The 17,978-nt window shown below is 38.5% G+C and overlaps 1 protein-coding gene across 2 annotated transcripts in view; it reads right to left on the minus strand.

The window, feature by feature from the left end:
• Window positions 1–17,978, minus strand: part of LOC122562666 (sarcoplasmic/endoplasmic reticulum calcium ATPase 2) — a 94,565-nt gene that overhangs the window by 10,925 nt on the left and 65,662 nt on the right. For both annotated transcript variants that reach the window (XM_088000033.1, XM_043715703.2), the window contains exons 14-19: window positions 14,442–14,777; window positions 11,306–11,526; window positions 4,113–4,315; window positions 3,147–3,232; window positions 2,342–2,475; window positions 979–1,096 (exon numbers count right to left, since the gene is read on the minus strand). In XM_088000033.1, the coding sequence (XP_087856159.1) occupies window positions 979–1,096; window positions 2,342–2,475; window positions 3,147–3,232; window positions 4,113–4,315; window positions 11,306–11,526; window positions 14,442–14,777 (1,098 nt within the window). The remainder of the gene's footprint in view (window positions 1–978; window positions 1,097–2,341; window positions 2,476–3,146; window positions 3,233–4,112; window positions 4,316–11,305; window positions 11,527–14,441; window positions 14,778–17,978) is intronic.

A 17,978-nucleotide genomic window follows, 5' to 3' on the forward strand; every position in this document is an offset into this window, starting at 1 on the left:
ACAAATGGCTCTGAACTAGTAATGTATTTATCTAGAACTTGGCAAGATTATAGAAAGGGATCATAATTAAATACAAGTGCTCAAAAATGTCAAAGGGCTCGAGATGACTAGAAATAAAAGAAAATTTTCCCTTATCAGGAGGAAGTAACAAGTGGGGAAAAGTTTACAACAAACATGAATACATTCAAGAGAAAAAGTAAAATTATTATTTTCTTGCTGGATATTGTAGCCAAGTTATCCCATATTAGATGGGAACTGAATAAACAGGAAGAGAAACACTGTAGCATTTAGAGAAGGATGGCAAGTTAATACTGGCAATTAAAGTGATTATTTTCATGACATGTACAGCAAAGGTTTTACGGACTAAATTTTGTGTTTTCCCCATGGGCAGGGAGGCCCACAAGTTACTTCACCTAACAAAGGGGGCAGCACTCCAAAAGCTTGCAATTCCAAAGCAACCTGTTGGACTAACCAGATGTCATGTGATTTCTGACCTTGCCCACCCTAGTCCAACACTGGCACCTCCACATCACAAATTAGGGTGTCATACTCACTGCCTGCATGCCTCCATCATAATCTGGAGAAGTGGGAAACCTGAAGCATCTCTTTGAGGGGTCCATAAATGGGAAACCGATGCCTAATTAAGGACCGCATATCACTGCCTTGCTAATTGAAAAGGTGGTGGGAGATGCCAGCATTCAAATATATTAGCATAGTAAATTTAACCCAATAGACTGCTAGCCAGTTATGGTGGGGAGAATATTCTTGCTGGGTTGTGGGGAAAATGCCCTCAGTAAATCAATCCAGCCTTACGTAAAATAGCTTGAATAAAGATATTGTAATCTAATTTAGGAAATAGTGGTCAGTAGAATTAATCACAGAATTCCAGAACATCATGGACTTAAAAACGGTCAGATGCATTCTACAGTGAAATGAAAACATCCTAGAATATAGGACAAAGCAGGTAATGTGACTGACCGGTAGTGGTTCCACGTATAAGATGAGGAAGTGAAGAGACATTGACAGGCAAATTGAACCCAATAACCAGACATTTTCCCAAGGTGGCATTTTCAACAATGACTGGTTCTCTGATAAACTGAAAGATAAAAGTAAACAAGTTGGTACTAAAAGCAATTCTCTCATTTTGATCACATTAACCCCAAGTGAAACAAATCCATGAAAAAAAAGCAAAATAATGCAGATTTTGGAAATCTGAAGCAAAATTGAAAATGTTGGAAACACTCAGCTGATCAGGCATTTTCAGAAAGACACAATTAGTATTTCTGGTTGATTAACTTTTGTCAACATAGTTTCTAATTCTCTTATATATTGCCTGACCTGTTAAGTATTTCCAGCAATCTGACTTGTTTTTTTTTCCATAGAAATTAAACACTGAAGGCATGAAGTTTCAGCTGCCATAAAAAACTGAAGGCTGTTTTAGGGTGAATGTATCATCTTCTGATTAACAGACTAACTTCTTCCTTAGTCTGTTGCAAAGATCTCTACATATCTGAAGATTTTTGTCAGTGTCATTCGGGTGCTAGTTGCTGGAAGTGCACAAGAAATGCAAAAATTGACTCATCTTTCCGGTTTTGCTATCAAATGTTTGCAGAAACAAACAGAATGACGCTGCCATTGACCTTTGGAAATAAATGTAAAGCTACAACAGTGGATAATTGTAGTGAGGATGAATTAGCACTTATTGCTATAATTATGATAAATCATGTACACCCACCTCACAAAAAAGAAAATTTACAAGCTTCAACAGTAACCCTTTAAAGTATTACATTGTAAATGAAATTGAAGAGGACATTATTTCTACTCCAAGCTGGCATGGACTAGGCAATTAGATGACTACTTTAAACATTTAGTATGTGAATTGATTTCCATATAAAAATTGGGTAGAGTATGTTCATCACAAGTCATAATAATAGCGTGTGCATTCAAACATTGACACTTTAGAGTGCCATATCCCATACAAATTTACTAAAAATAAGGTACACCCTCAAAAATAAGTGGAGGGAGGGATCTTTTGGGCTAAATGGGAATGTAGAATTAGTCATGTTCTTGATGAATAGCGGAGCAGGCTCGAAGGACCAAATGATCTACTCCTGCTCCTAATTTGTGTATTTGTATGCACATTCATGATAATTATTATCATTTTAACTTTATGAATAAGCATTGGGCAACAATGAGCACCTACAGCATGATCTACAAATCCATTGCTCAAACATATGCCTCCGTACAACATGTATACACTTGAATTATTAGCGAATATTTCTGTTCACACAGTAGTAATTACAAGTAGAAAGCCTAACATTTCAAGGCTAGTGTTTCTAACCTGTTAAGAGCATTACACATCTCAATGGTCACCAGGACAGAGAGTGCCATAGTCATTGGATAAGGCGATTCAAATACTTCGCAGTCAACATCTTCAAAATCTGGGTTTTCTGGATTACATTGTAAGAAATGGCTCTGTAGAAACAGACAAAATATACAGACATTAATTATAAACATAAGATTTTAAAGAGTTTTATAACTGTTCAGTGGGTGAATGCATGGTGCCATGCAGTACTTTTCCAAAAAGAGGTAAAAGTTCCAGATTTAATCTGGACGCACAGCTAGAGGTAGTTGAATGCAACCATAGGGATATTGATCTCATCTCCCAAGGCTTGAAGCAGAAAAATCAGGCATCCAATTGTTACCTTGTGATTAGCCCAGAAGAATGGAAACAGGACAGTGATAAAAATGAAATTCAACTTTGATATGCTCCACAGCTGCAAGGAGGTCACCATTTACAAGCTAATGGGCTACTTAGGTGAGGTATTGGCTAGTTATCAGGACAGATACTAAGGATTCACCAACTTCAGTAACAAAGGAGGAACGGAATCTTAAAATCTCAAGATGTATTTCATAGGAGAAACCATTACCTGGTTTGGATTTAGATCACTAAACTTCACACATAAAATCAAGTAATTGACTTAGTTGCAAGACAGCTCTGCACAAATCAGTTTCACTTGATTGCCCAACATTACATTTGCATTTTAATCATCAAAGGATAAATGTGTGATTTGCAATGTTAGCCTTTCAGAATGGAGTACAAAGAAATGCTTTCATGTTAAAAATATAACTGAATGAAATATTACCAGCTGGTAATAAGTTACTCTGGGTCCATCTTCAGCAGCTATGAACCACCAAGCAGCAGCACCAACCGTAGCAGCTCCTACATAACCTGAAAATGGATCAAACAATAAATTATTTTTATTCCTTTAGGGATACAAGATTGAAGCTTAAGCTATGGTCCAGTAAATAGCTTAGGGAAGGCAGTGAGGTCAGAGATATATTTTATTGGAAAGAAAACATCTGCAGAATTATGAGGAGAAAACTGGAAAATGGCACAAGTGATTGCTTAGAGAGTTACTTGTAGACATGGGCTGAATGACCTTCTGTACTTAACAATTCAGTGATGATAGCCTGCTTACATTATGATATCCAGAATCCATCCCTTTGATTAAGGGTAATTGTCACATTAAAAGTTACTTGGTTGCTAAATGCACACGGAGAGATAAACAGGTCTGATTATGTGCAGCCAGAGTTGCTCAGTCATCCAAAACTGACGAAATCACATTAGTTACTTGAACACATGAACAAAAATATGCAGGGTGTTCTTTTCACATTGCCAGGGAACCTGCACTGAATTAATCTACTAATTCCCCTGAAGTCACTGAAGAAATGTGGCAATTAAAGCATATGTCAAGTGACAAGTCTAAAAATAATTTCCCAGACATCATCCCTACTGCAGAAGACAGTGACTATTATATTCTGTTCATAACTAGACAGATTTAAAAGATATTTTTTAAAAATTAGAAATCAAGTGAAAGACTAGAACCTAACCAAATGATGAGCTTCAAATGCATAAAAAAATGCATTTTCTTTTTAAAAAGTAAAATAGCACTCGAGACTTCTCACACTAAGTTGTTTAAGTTTATAGTAAGGTAAGGAATGCCCATCAATACAGGCCACGGTCACAATTAAATCCAAAGATGGCTGAAGAATCCTGAAAGTCCATACTGGTTAATGGCAAAGCTTTGCCAACTCTAATGTATACTCACATCCAATAGCCATATAGCGGAAGAAGAGCCAGCCACTGATCAAGGGTTCCTTAGGACTGCGAGGTGGTTTGTCCATTATGTCCAGATCAGGCGGATTAAAACCTAGTGCTGTGGCAGGCAATCCATCTGTCACCAAATTCACCCACAGGAGCTGCACAGGTATCAAAGCCTCAGGGAAGCCTAAAGCTGCTGTCAGGAAAATGCTGAGGGAGGTTGGAGGAAAAAGAAACAGTTATATTTTCTATTAGTGCTACATATACTACATGCAACATTCCTGCTCTCAATTCAGGCAAAAGATACATTCCCGAAGGAAATATGGCTGCTTGAAAGATTCACACTTCTGTGTGACAGAATAGCTCAGCAGAATAACTGCAATTTAAATGGATTTTTATCCTGTTTGTAATGACTTTCAAAAAGATGAATACAATATTTAAGTAATTAAATTAGCTCACCGAGCTTGCAAGTTTGTTGTCATATGTTTCATCACCATACTCGGTATCATGATCAGTGAGTCTCTGGTGAAGTGCGGGTGGTACGCCCCACCACTATTTATAGATCCTGGTTTCTTAACGTCATTTCTGTTTTTTCTCCGCGGGAAGATAGATAGGCTCTACATTGATGGAGTTCTGGTTGGAATGCCATGCCTCTAATGAATTCTCGTGCATGTCTTTTTTTCACCTGTCCTCGGATGTGTGTTGCCCCAGTCAAAATGGTGTCCTTCTTTGTCTGTATGTATAGAAACTAGTGATAGTTTCTTTTGTTTGTGTCTAGTGATGGTCATGTCTTTTAGCGGCCAGTTGGTGTTCACGTGTCCTGGTGGCAAGTTTCCTGCTAAGTTTTTCAGATGTGACTTTTTAAAAAAAAAAAGTTCTTGCATGTATCTTGTAAATAACGTTAGTTTTGCTGGTAGTATCTAATGAATTCTTTAGGTTCATCAGTCGCTATTTAAGTATGTCGATAGGTTTGAGGGCTAACCATGATGCCAAGGGGTCTGATTAGTCTGGAAGTCATTTCTGATATGTCTTTGATGTAAGGTAATGTGGATGCAGTTTTTGGTTATGTTGTGTCTGCTTGTTTGGGCTTGTTTGAGGAATCAGTGTGTGCTTATTGGGTACCCATTTTTCTTGAAAACGTTGTATAGATACTTTTCTTCTGTTTTTTGTAGTTCTCCGGTGCTGCAGTGTGATGTAGCTTGTTGAAATAATGTCTTGATGCACCTCGGTTTGTGGATGTTGGAATGATTGCTTCTTAAGTAGTTGGTCTATTTTTGCTGTTTTTCTATAGATGCTGGTTTGAAGCTTTCTTAACTGTACATTCAAACTGTCATGTCTCGGAATGGGGGTCTGTTGCCATTCTCCTCCTCTTGTGAATTTTATGCCTATCAGGATTTCATTGCTGTGTGTTTCCTCTAATTTGTTCCATTTTGGGATAGCAAAGGTGTCATTTACGTAGCTGGTTGGATAAATGGGAGGGCAGCTTGTTCAAGTCTCTGCATTATTGCTTCTGCTATGAGCCCTGATATTGGTGATCACATAGTAATATAGCGGAAGCTATACGTCTCCTCACAAAATGGGACAAATTAGAGGAAACATACAACGTCAACAATATCCTGATGGGCATAAAATTCACAAGAGGAGGAAAATGACTCCCATTCCTAAACGTGACAGTTGAACATATAGTTAACAGACAGCTTCAAACCAGCATCTAACATCTACAGAAAAACAACAGACCAAATACTTAACTTCAGAAGCAATCACCCCAACACCCACAAACTGAGCTGCATCAAGACATTATTTCAACGAGCTACATCACATTGCAGCACCCAAGAACAATCAAAAAGAAGAAAAATATCTATACAACGTTTTCAATAAACACAAACCATTGATTCCTCAGAAACAAGCCAAAACAAGCAGACACAATGCAACCAAAAACTATAGTCAGGTTACCTTACAAAGACATATTAGAAATGACTTCCAGACTACTGAGACCTCTTGGTATCATGGTAGCCCACAAACCTACCAACATACTCAAACAACGTCTAATGAACCTAAAGGATCCATTAGGTACTACCAGCAAAACTAATGCTGTTATTTACAAGCTACCATGCAAGAATTGTTAAAAAAAAAAAACACACATCAGACAAACTAGCAGGAAACATGCCTCCAGGATACATGAACACCAACTGGCCACCAAAAGACACAACCCACTGTCACTAGTTTCTATATGTACAGACAAAGGAGGACACCACTTTGGGATAATACACATCTTAGGACAGGCAAAACAAAGACTTGAACGAGAATTCTTAGAGGCATGGCATTCTAACCAGAACTCCATCAATAAACATTAATATAGACCCTATCTACCTTCCCTTGAAAAAAAAATGACATCAACCACCTTAAGTAGCCAAAATACAGAGGGGGTCATACCACCAGCACTTCACTGGAGACATTCACTGATGTAACCTTGTATGGCAGCAACGTCTGAAAACAAATCTTCGAGCTAACATATATCAACCCGAGTGACAAATCTGCTCAAAAATCGCTAATATTTAAGTCCCTTTCCATTTCTGATGCTGCAATTTGGAATCCAGCCAAGCAAAACAATCAGCATTATGTAAATTTGTCTTCAAATCATTATTTGGCAAAATGAGGAACTGCACTAGAACAGTGGAATGCACTGGAGTTGTAGCTCTTCAACGAAATGGAGCAGAGGAACAATAAAGAGTGACAATTTCTTGGAGAGAGGAAAATCAGATGAGATTTACAAAACAAAAAAAATGACAACACATTTGACTTCAAATATAGAACGAAATGTGAAAAGGTATTGTAAGCAGTCGAAGCGTCTCCTCAGAATTCAACCAATTCACCCTAAACTACCACATTAGCACAAAGAAGAAACACTATCTGATTTACTTATGGGAAATGAAATGCAGAAAGTAATAAGAGTAGGTAGAATAGTTTGGAAACAATGCCATTAACATGATTAGTTTAAAGTGAAACCAAACAACGAAAGAGCACTAGAGCAGAAAGAGCCAAAAAGAATACAGTTCAAATTTATTGAGTGGAAAAGGCAAACAAATTGGTTACTCAGCAAATTCTTAAAGGAGATGAGAATTCAAAGTGGATATACTCAAAATGGAAAAACAGTTAGATCAAAATATAAGGGTCATGTGGATCAACAGAGGTAAATCTAAAACTGAAACAAAAAAGACAAGAGCCAATGGTGGGGGATGCTCAAAAAGCCAGTGTGCTCATAACATAAGAGCTTCTTTAAAAGTTGGGAGAGAAAGAGAATTGAAAAGCCATAAAGAGATTTGAACACAAGCATGCTGACTTTAAATTGAAGGTGTTGGCAAACTGAGAGGCACTTCAGATCAGTGATCACAAGGGACAATAGGTGAGCTGAACTTAGTGCGAGAGTTAGTAATATAGATAATAGAATTTTGGATGAGCTCCAATTTTTAAAAAAGTGAAAGATTTGGCAAGGGGAATACAGGAGACAGCTCGAATATTCAAAGGCTAGAAGTAGAAATACAAGGATGAGCGTTTCTGCAGCAGATGGGTCAAAGTAAGGATTCAGAATGGTAAAGAATTTCACTATCTGTAGCCATGATTTGGAGATGCTGGTGTTGGACTAGGGTGTACAAAGTTAAAAATCACAACACCAGGTTGTAGTCCAACAGGTTTAATTGGAAGCACTAGCTTACGGAGCACCGCTCCTTCATCAGGTGGTTGTGGAGTATAAGATTGTAAGACACAGCATTTATAGCAAAAGATTTCAGTGTGATGTAACTGAAATTATATATTGAAAAAGACCTGGATTGTTTGTTAGTCTCTCATCTGTTAGAATGACCATGTTGGTTTCAGTTCTTTCATATATAAATTGAAAAACTCTTAAAAGTTACATTCTCACTTGAGAATGTGAGTATGATTTCAAATACATCACACTGTAAACTTTTGCTATAAATTGTGTGTCTTACAATCTTATACTCCACAACCACCTGGAGCAGCTCTCTGAAAGTTAGTGCTTCCAATTAAACCTGTTGGACTATAACCTGGTATTGAGAGATTTTTAACTGTGTAGCAATTCAGTATGTATGCAATATTTGTTCAAAAAGGTGAAATGGGAATAATATGCTACTGTTGTGTAATATACAGATGGTCAAAAACTTCTAGGCATATTTATGAAGACACTTTTAAACTTCAAAGCTACGAATTTTAATCTCAGTTTTAATCAGAGAGGACTGGAATTAATATATTAAAAGCAAGACTCATTAACTAAAAGCATAAGCTGAAAAATAATGATGAATAATGCAATTGGATTGAGAAAAATTTAGATCCCTTACACAATCATTGGCAGATGTAGTTCAACACAACGATGTGTGAAATAATGCTTCCCGAATGACCTATTAAATTTAACCAAAAATCACAGCCAGGCCTAGTGGCCCCCAGTTTGCAGCTGGGTACAGGTCAAATTAACTGATTGCTCTAATTAATTGTAATGTTGTAATGTTATTCTGATGGAGAGTGGTAGTATCAGATAAGTCAAGTAAGGCTCCATTCTTGGCCTCTTTCGCATGTCTGCTTTTGATGAGAATATATTTGGATATAAGTAAGGAACAGCTTGGGAGTGATACTTCCCACAGTCACATAGTAAAGTACTTCAAAGCTCACAGACAAAAATGACTGGGTCTTGGAAGGCGGCACTAAAAGTCATCCAAAAGGAATGCAAGTATCAACAATAACCAGGTGAGGTGTAAAGGCTTATATGTTTAAATTTAAAATTATAAAATCTAACAGAGTGCTTGATTACTGAGAAAATGGCAGAAGAGGATCTGGGCTGAATAAACAAAAATAAATCTAGGTGAAAGATTGAAAGCAATTTAAGTTCCAGCTAATGACACGTGTTCCAAATTTCTAAGTCTACCATTCCAACTATCTTTCTAACACCTGTGATTCTTTTCAGTGAACATTATTTTGCTCAGTCCACATTTGAAATAATACACCATCTGAATTTTTTTCCAGAGGGGAGTTTTAAATGTACATCTTGCCTCACCAGGATGACTCAAGGAAGGTCTTGAGTTTACATCATTGAAAATTGAAAAATATGCAGACACTAAAGCTCTTTCTTAAACATTGCTGTTAAATGTAAATTTCTCACTCCAAGTTCTTTTTAATCCTAGTAATGAAAACAACAGTTATAAGTGTGGTCTAACTAGTGCAATACCCAACCTCAGTACAACATTTTACAGACTTGCACTCTATTGTTGAATTCATGTAACTGATGAATGCATGGAACTGATTATAGAAATATGACTAATACAGCAACAGCATAATAATAAGAAAGAAGATGAATGATATGATGAGAATTCAGCTTAGTGACGTTGGTTAATGACATCTTGGGCCCTCTTCTCAATCTAGTATCCTAGATGACAACTAGTTAAGTTCATCCCGACTAATTGAAATGATTAGCTTGGAGACTTCAGTGGAAATGAATAAGGTGATTTCAAAATACTAATAATATTCAAGACACTGCACAAACATTATTTTCTAAAGACCCATATAAATTGGCTGAATTACTTGTTTCTCACTGTTTTTTCCCCATTCTTTTGACAAAGTGACACTGGCAGTGGATGAGGGCAATGCTATGGATATTGTATATTTGGATTTGCAGAAATCTAGAAAATGTTTGAAACGGTGCTAGAAGGCAGGTTGGTTAACAAATTAGAAATTTTAGGAAATGATGGGTTCTTGGCAGCATGGATTGAAAGCTGGTTAAAAGATAGGAAACAGGGTAGGTACAGATGGGCATTTCTCAGATTGGAGACTAGTTGAAAGTGGTGTTCTCCAGAGATCAGTGTGGAGAGCCCTATTTTTGTTGATTTATCTAGACAGTTTGGGAGATAGCTGTGGAGGGCAAAATCTCCAAATTTGCAAAATGATATTAAGCTAGGGAGAACAGTAAATTGTAAGGATGATGCTAAGCGACTTCAGAGAGACACTCAAGTTGGCCAAAACATGGCAGATGAATTCCAATGCAGAGAAATGAGGGGTAATGCATTTTGGTAGAAGAAACATGGAAGCATAATATAGGCTCAAGTGGTACAACTGTGAAGGGAGTACAAGAGCAGAGCGACCTGAGAGTTCAAGTGCATAGTTCTTTGAAGATGACCAAGTGTGTTGAAACAGTTAAGCAGCCTTTAGGATCCTTGGATTTATAAATAGAGGTATAGAGTATAAAAGCAAGGAAGTGATACCACACCTTTCTAAATCATTGGTCAGATCACATTTGGAATATTATATTTAAATCTGGGTACCTTCTTTGAGGAAGGAAACTCAAGTCCTGGAGAGAGTGCAAAGGAGATTTACTAGAATGACAGCAGGACTGAAAGATTTTAGATACAAAGCAAGATTAGAGAAATTGGGTTTAATCTCTTGGAGCAGAGATGACCAAGAAGTGACCTTACTGAGGTGTTCAAATTATGAACAGTTTTGTCAGGGTAAAGAATATTCTGCTCCTGCTGGGTGGTACTTCAGTATTAATGGGCGGCACGGTGGCACAGTGGTTAGCACTGTTGCCTCACAGCGCCAGAGACCCGGATTCAATTCCCGCCTCAGGCAACTGACTGTGTGGAGTTTGCACATTCTCCCCGTGTCTGCGTGGGTTTCCTCCGGGTGCTCCGGTTTCCTCCCACAGTCCAAAGATGTGCAGGTTAGGTGAATTGGCCATGCTAAATTGCCCGTAGTGTTAGGTGCAGGAGTAAATGTAGGGGAATGGGTCTGGGTGGGTTGCGCTTCGGCGAGTCGGTGTGGACTTGTTGGGCCGCAGGGCCTGTTTCCACATTAAGTAATCTAATCTAATCTAATTTCAAGATAGTCAGAAGGGAGCCAAAATGTCAGATGAGGAAAACCATCTTTACTCAATTACTACAATTTAGAACATGTTGCCTGAGAGAGTGGTGGAGACGGATTCCATGTGTGTTTTTAAAAAAAATATACAGCTGGAAATACATTTGAAGTGTGTTGAATTTAGAGGGCCACAGAGACAGAGCTGGAGTGTGGGATGAGCTGGGGATTTCTTTCAGGGACCAGTACAGCCATGAAGGGCTGGATGGCCTCCTTCTGTACTATAAAATTCTAAAATTCTATGATCAATGACTCATCAGAACTGGGAACGAATGTATGCTTATTTACCAGACTACTTCGCCAACATTTGAAGAGATGAGGTAGCGAATAAATTGTTTCATATTGTTGTAGATAGCACGGCCTTCCTCCACTGCTGCTACAATTGTGGAGAAGTTGTCATCAGCTAGTACCATTTCAGAGGCAGATTTTGCGACAGCTGTACCAGATCCCATGGCAATTCCAATCTCTGCCTTCTTCAAAGCAGGAGCATCATTCACACCATCACCAGTCTAATGAGGAGGAAAAGGAACAGGTGAATGCCACACTGGAATATGAAAAAAAAAAAATCAGGATTTTATTTTTAAAATTAAAACATTCACCATAAAAACCACAAGTATGAATGACTATTTAAAGGCAGTTTCGAATAGGGACTAAGAACATCAAATACTCAAAAAAAGGGCAAAATATCTGAGCAAACAAGGGACAGAAATATATAGCTTTCATTTGTTTGGTTAGAGACTGTTTTGTGACAGTTAAAAGTAATTTGAGTAAAGGATTCTGTACTGTGTAATAGATCTTAATTTTAAAGAAAATTTTAAACTTAGTTTCACAACATCTTTTTAACTAGTACAAGTCAGCAGTCGACCAACTGCAAGTGGATTCTTGTCCAGATGTTAATTTTAGTTTTAAATTCATGGGACATGGGTGTCATTGGAGAGGCCAGCATTTATTAGCAATTCCAAATTGCCCTCTAGGTGATGGTGGGCTACTTCCTTGAACTGCTGCAGTCCTTGTGGCTGACAGGTGATCAATTAGTAGTTATTGTGTGTCTCAAAGGGTAGATATTTCTTTAGTGCATATAATGAAGTAGAGTGACCAAAAGATAGATTTGCATTGACATAGCACTTTTCAGCCAATTCTGGGAAATATGTCAATCAATTTGCTCACAATATAATCCCACAAATTGGCACATGATATGGCCAGATGAGACATTTTATCATTGTTTATTAAAAGACACTGGGGATAATGGCCCTGCTCTTTTGTAATAGTGGTATGAAATCTTTTACATCCACCCAAAAGAGAAGGCAACACCCTCATTTTAACATCACACCCAGAACAGCGATACCTCTCAGTAATGCACTGAAGTGACAGCCTAGATTTTTCGGCTCAAGTCCTGGAGTAGGATCTGAACTGAAGATTCTGACTTAATTGAGAGTTCTACCAACTGAGCCACAATTACATATTAGTTAAGACATCTAAAAATAATTGGAATTTGATACAGAGGGTAAAGAAGGCAACTTAAAACAAGTGGCACAGTATATAAAGTTGGTAAGCAAACTAGTAATTTGATCAAGAAGGGGATAGAATTAAAAATAAATCTAGAATACCAACATTTAAAAAGGATTCAAACTGCATTAATGTAGGAACAAATTATTGCAGATGCTGGAATCTGTACGGAAAACAAAACAAATGCTGAAGATCACAGGTCAGACAGCATCCATGGAGAGAAAGCAAGCTAATATTCAGTCTAAATGACTCATCTAGACTCAGTGTTAGCTTGCTTTTTCTCCATGGATGCTGCCTGGCCCACTGCGATCTCCAGCATGTTTTGTTTTCAATGCATTGAATTAATACCTGATATACCTAAACAATAGGACGAGGATATTCCAAACTAGAAACACACTACAAAGAACACTCTATAATGGCCCAGATTTTAGTGGTGAAGGGATGGCACTCTCCATTGATCATAAAGGAAGCTGCCCACAAACAGACTGATCTTTGTGGAGCTGATTTCTACTTGACAGGAAATCAAAAGGATTGCTATGCTTCTAGCACCAATATGTTTTCAAGCAGGGTAAATTGCCAATCACAGGGAGGTGTACTCATTCAACAAACCAGAAAGTATGGGCATTGGATTCTTCATTTTAATTAAAACTTTCAAACAAATGAGGAAAAGACAAGTGCAGAAGTGAATATGTCAAACTTGTGCTCAAGCATTCTCTCCCCTTTCATATTTCGTCATCCAAGGAGTTATTTGCAAACACTGTCCCAAATTCATGTTCTAGAAAGCCAGTGCAGCGATGTGTTACAACCTTCAGCATTTGGTACAATATTTTGCTCAGTAACTACAAAGTTTCATGTACATTCATTTTGGTGGCAGCTTTTTATCAGTAACATGATATTTTAATCACAATCTAACCATCTGGTTGCAACATTTACAACTAATACAACCCTCCAATGACAAAAGCGTTTTAAAAAATTGAAAAAAAGTTTCCAAAGTAGTCATTTGTGCTGCACAAGTAATCCTGGAATAGGAGATAATTGATACGCTTTAACATTGTGTTTCATATTGCTACTTTCCTATAAGGGAAATGCTGTGAAGAGGTCCTAAAAACTCCCCCACCTAAGTTACTGTATACTAACATTCACCTGAGAATGTTCAGCCCTTATTGGGACAATGCCTCAAAAGGTGGCTAGGCACCCATGTGAATACACACCCTGAAAAAGTTTTTTTTTGTTTGGAGAGTTAAATCTGGATTGGTTGTTATTTTAATAAGTTGGCTTCAGAATTGAGCTCGATCTTTAAATGTTAAAATGGTAACTTTCAGAAGGAACCACTGCTTAGTGATCGTGAGTGGGAAGTTTAACCAAATTTCTCTCCCTCGTCCCATGCCACCTAGGTCAACTTTGGCACCCGTGATATGCTCAACATAATTGATGGAGGATCTTCAGTGAAGTCACTGAAAAACTAGCTGAAAAATCAGGAAGCCCACAAACTGATGATTTCACATAACTTTGCTTGTGAATCTGAAGCAGCAATCACACCTTATACATTAAACAAGTATACAACATACATATTCTTGATGAAAGGCTGCTTATGTGTTCAAAGGGACACAGTTTTCACGTAAATATCCAGCAAGGCATAATTAAGACTCGGAGGAACAGCTATTTGTTTGTATGGTAAAATGTCAAGAACATGCAGTTTAATGTGAAAAACATCAGTTGCGAAAGGTCCAGGAAACTAGTTTGTAATAAATCTTTTGCCTTTCAAATCAGCTTCCTTTAAGCAGCTTTCTATTTAGGCTAACATTAGCCAATTTCAGAAATAACTGAGCCACAAAGTGGTTTATAAAAAGTACAAATCATAATTACTCAAGACAAGAATAATTGGAGAAAAAAAGACTTCAAAAACTAGTGTTCCTACCATAGCTGTGATTTCATCAAAAGCTTGCAAGAATTCCACAATCTTAGACTTGTGAGATGGTTCAACACGAGCAAAGCAGCGGGCAGTCAAACAAGCGTCACGTTGTTCTGCTGGGGGAAGTTCATCAAACTCACGGCCAGTAAAAGCTTTTTTAGTGACATCTTCCCGTTCTGAAAAGATACCAATACGACGGCAAATGGCTACAGCGGTGCCCTTGTTATCACCAGTGATCATGATTACACGAATACCAGCATGTTTGCACATCTTGATTGAAGCAGCTACCTCTGATCGTGGTGGATCAAGCATACCAACGCAGCCAACAAATGTCAGGCCAACCTGGAAAGGATGACAGCATTGTCATTTCCCCAAAACATTCTGCTTTATTAGCAGTCGCATGATGTTCAACAAAAGGCAAAATTTTCGTAAATATGCGTTAAATCTTATACACCAGAATGTACTGGCAGTAAGAATATGGTCTGATGAGTCTGACCATTTGTTTCAATTGCAGTTGTAAGTACTGGGAGCCCTGGATTAGTTTTCCCTTAGCAGGTACAGGCCAATATTTACTTTCCCTACTTCGATAACTGTATTTGCTAAGATCAGTTAACATAATACAGACCAAGAAAAAAGTAAAAAAAAACTCTGATGGTCAAAATTTGGGTGAGTGGGGGACCGAGTAACTCTTGCAGAGTGATCACAAACATAACAGACAAAGTGTGCTTGTGTGCTGCGATCATTCTACAATTGATGCGGAGTAATCTCATTAAGTCAACTCCATCCATTTATTAGTGGCTAATGAGCCTATTAGACACAAGTTAAATGTGTGAAATCAGTTTGCTTCACCTCGACGAATCATTTTTAAAATGGAAAAAACAGCAAAGTTAATATGTCTCGCTGGAATAATTTTAGTGTGACTAGCAGATACAATTTTCATGCAGTAAACTATGACATATCACTTGGCATTTTCCTCAAATACCTCTGACATCTTTGAAATGAATTCAACTCAATACCACACTCAAACCAAGGGAAGAAAACATAAGTAGAGATCCTAGTTTTTCAATATGGACTACACACTCTACACCAATAGGATTACACCCATTAACCAAGATCCCATTTGGTCTCGAGGACAGGTGGGTTTGGTACACCCAATGCGAGCAGTCATCCTGTAATCAAAGTAAACAAAGCCAGACAGTTTACCAGACCATGGCACTACTAACATTCCAATAATTGTGTAGATGCAGAGACTACTTAAAAACTAACATCACAATGGCAAAGTGAAGCATGTTCGAGGGGGATGATGGTGGACATATGAAGAGTGCAAGTTGGGGTGAGTATATTCAACCACAAACTAGTTTGAAAAGGGTTCTTGCTTGTGTTATTGTAAAATAGATCAAACAATTCAGACAATGTTTGAACTTATTGCTTGCTGTTTTCTGGAGCCAAATGAGAAGAATCCTAACCCCAGATGATGGGAGTTTAATGACCAATTCAATCAATCAACTGCAGCATCCTGAATTACAGATCTGTTAGCTTGAAAAGGCATACCCAGTTCCAATTATCTATCACCTGGCACATCTCTATGAAGTCATCTGAATCTCAAAGCTATAAATTCAAAATTTTTCCAAAGTAATAGATGACTAATTTTAAAATAGTTTGTCACATACCACCTGGATATTCTAAACACCCAAATCCCAAGGACCTATCAACTGCAAAGTCAAATGTCCTCTTCAGACATCTAGAGTCCTTTCCTCACACATCAATTCCCTTTTGCTACAAATCCATCAAAGTTTGGTACTAAAACCCTCACAGGGGGACAAAGGATCCATAAGACATAGGAGCAGAAATTAGACCATTCAGCCCATACAGTATTGTCTGCCATTCACTCATGATAAGTTTCAACCCAATTCTCCCACTTACTCTGTAACCCTTCATTTCCAAGGGCCTATTTATCTCTGTCTTGAATATACTTGATGACTTGGCCTCCTTGTGGCAAAGTATTCCATAGATTCACCATTTCCTCCTTATTTCTGTTGCCTTCACTCCAAGGCTATGCCCTCAGGTCCTGGTCTCTCCTACCAATAGAATCATCTTCCCAACATCTACTCTTCCCAGGCCATTCAGTATTCTGTAGGTTTCAATTAGATTCCCCCCTCATCCTTCTAACCTCCACTGAGTAGAAACCTAGAGTCCTCAACCATACCCTCATGTTAAGCTTTTCATTCCTAGGACCATTCTCATGAACCTCCTCAGTACGTGCTCGATGACCAGTACATCCTTCCTGAGATATGGGGCCCAAAACTGCGTATAATATTCTAAATCTGGTCTGACCAGACAGTTTAGATTAGATTACTTACAGTGTGGAAACAGGCCCTTCGGCCCAACAAGTCCACACCGACCCGCCGAAGCGCAACCCACCCATACCCCTACCCCTACATTTACCCCTTACCTAACACTACAGGCAGTTTAGTATGGCCAATTCACCTAACCTGCACATCTTTGGACTGTGGGAGGAAACCGGAGCACCCGGAGGAAACCCACGCAGACACGGGGAGTGTGTGCAAACTCCACAGTCAGTCGCCTGAGGCGGGAAATGAACCCGGATCTCTGGCGCTGTGAGGCAGCAGTGCTAACCACTGTGCCACCGTGCCGCCTCAAAAGTATATCCTATCTTTTATATTCAAGTCCTCAAAATAAATGCCATCATTGCAACTGCCTTCCTAACCACTGACTCAACCTGCAAGTTTATCTTGAGAGAATCCTGGACTAGAACTCCCAAGTCTCTTTGCACTTCAAACTTCTGAATTTTTTCCCCATTTAGAAGATAGTCCATGCTTCTAGTCTTCCTACCAAAGTGCATGATTTCAACTTCCTGGGAGGGTCCTAGAGGACTGGAAAATTACTAACGTGACGATCCTGTTTAAAAAGGGAGTAAAGCAAAAGACAGAAAATTACAGACTGATTAGCCTAACCTCTGTCATGGGTAAGATCCTGGAATCCATTGTGAAAGATAAGATTTATTGTACTCCACATGCCACATTTTTTGCCCACTCTCATAGCTTATCAAAATCTTTCTGCAGCCTCCCTGGCCTCTTCAATACTACCTGTCCCTCTACCTAACTTTGTATCATCTACAAATATAGCCAGAATGCCACTGGTTCCTTCATCTAGACCATTAATTGTATGAAGTGAAAAGCTGTGGTCCCAACACAGCCATGTGGAACACCACTGGTCACTCACTGCCATCCCCACATTTTATCCCCACTCTGCTAGACAGCCAAGCTTCTATCCATGCTAGCAGCTTGCCTCGGATACCATGGGCCCTTATGTTACTCAGTAGCCTCCTGTGTGGCACCTTGTCAAAGGCCTTCTTGAAGTTCAGGTAGATAATATCCATTGGCTCTGCTGAGTATAACCTGCTCGATACTTCCCTTAAAGCATTCTAGCAGATTTGTTAGGCATGACCTCTCCTTGAGGAAACCATGCTGACTTTGCCCTATTTTACCATACATTTCCAAGTATTCAAATCTTATCCTTCAC

The sequence above is a fragment of the Chiloscyllium plagiosum genome, unplaced genomic scaffold, assembly GCF_037043375.1.
Source record: "Chiloscyllium plagiosum isolate Xiang-an unplaced genomic scaffold, Cpla_swu_hap1 HiC_scaffold_24, whole genome shotgun sequence".
Lineage (NCBI taxonomy): Eukaryota > Metazoa > Chordata > Chondrichthyes > Orectolobiformes > Hemiscylliidae > Chiloscyllium > Chiloscyllium plagiosum.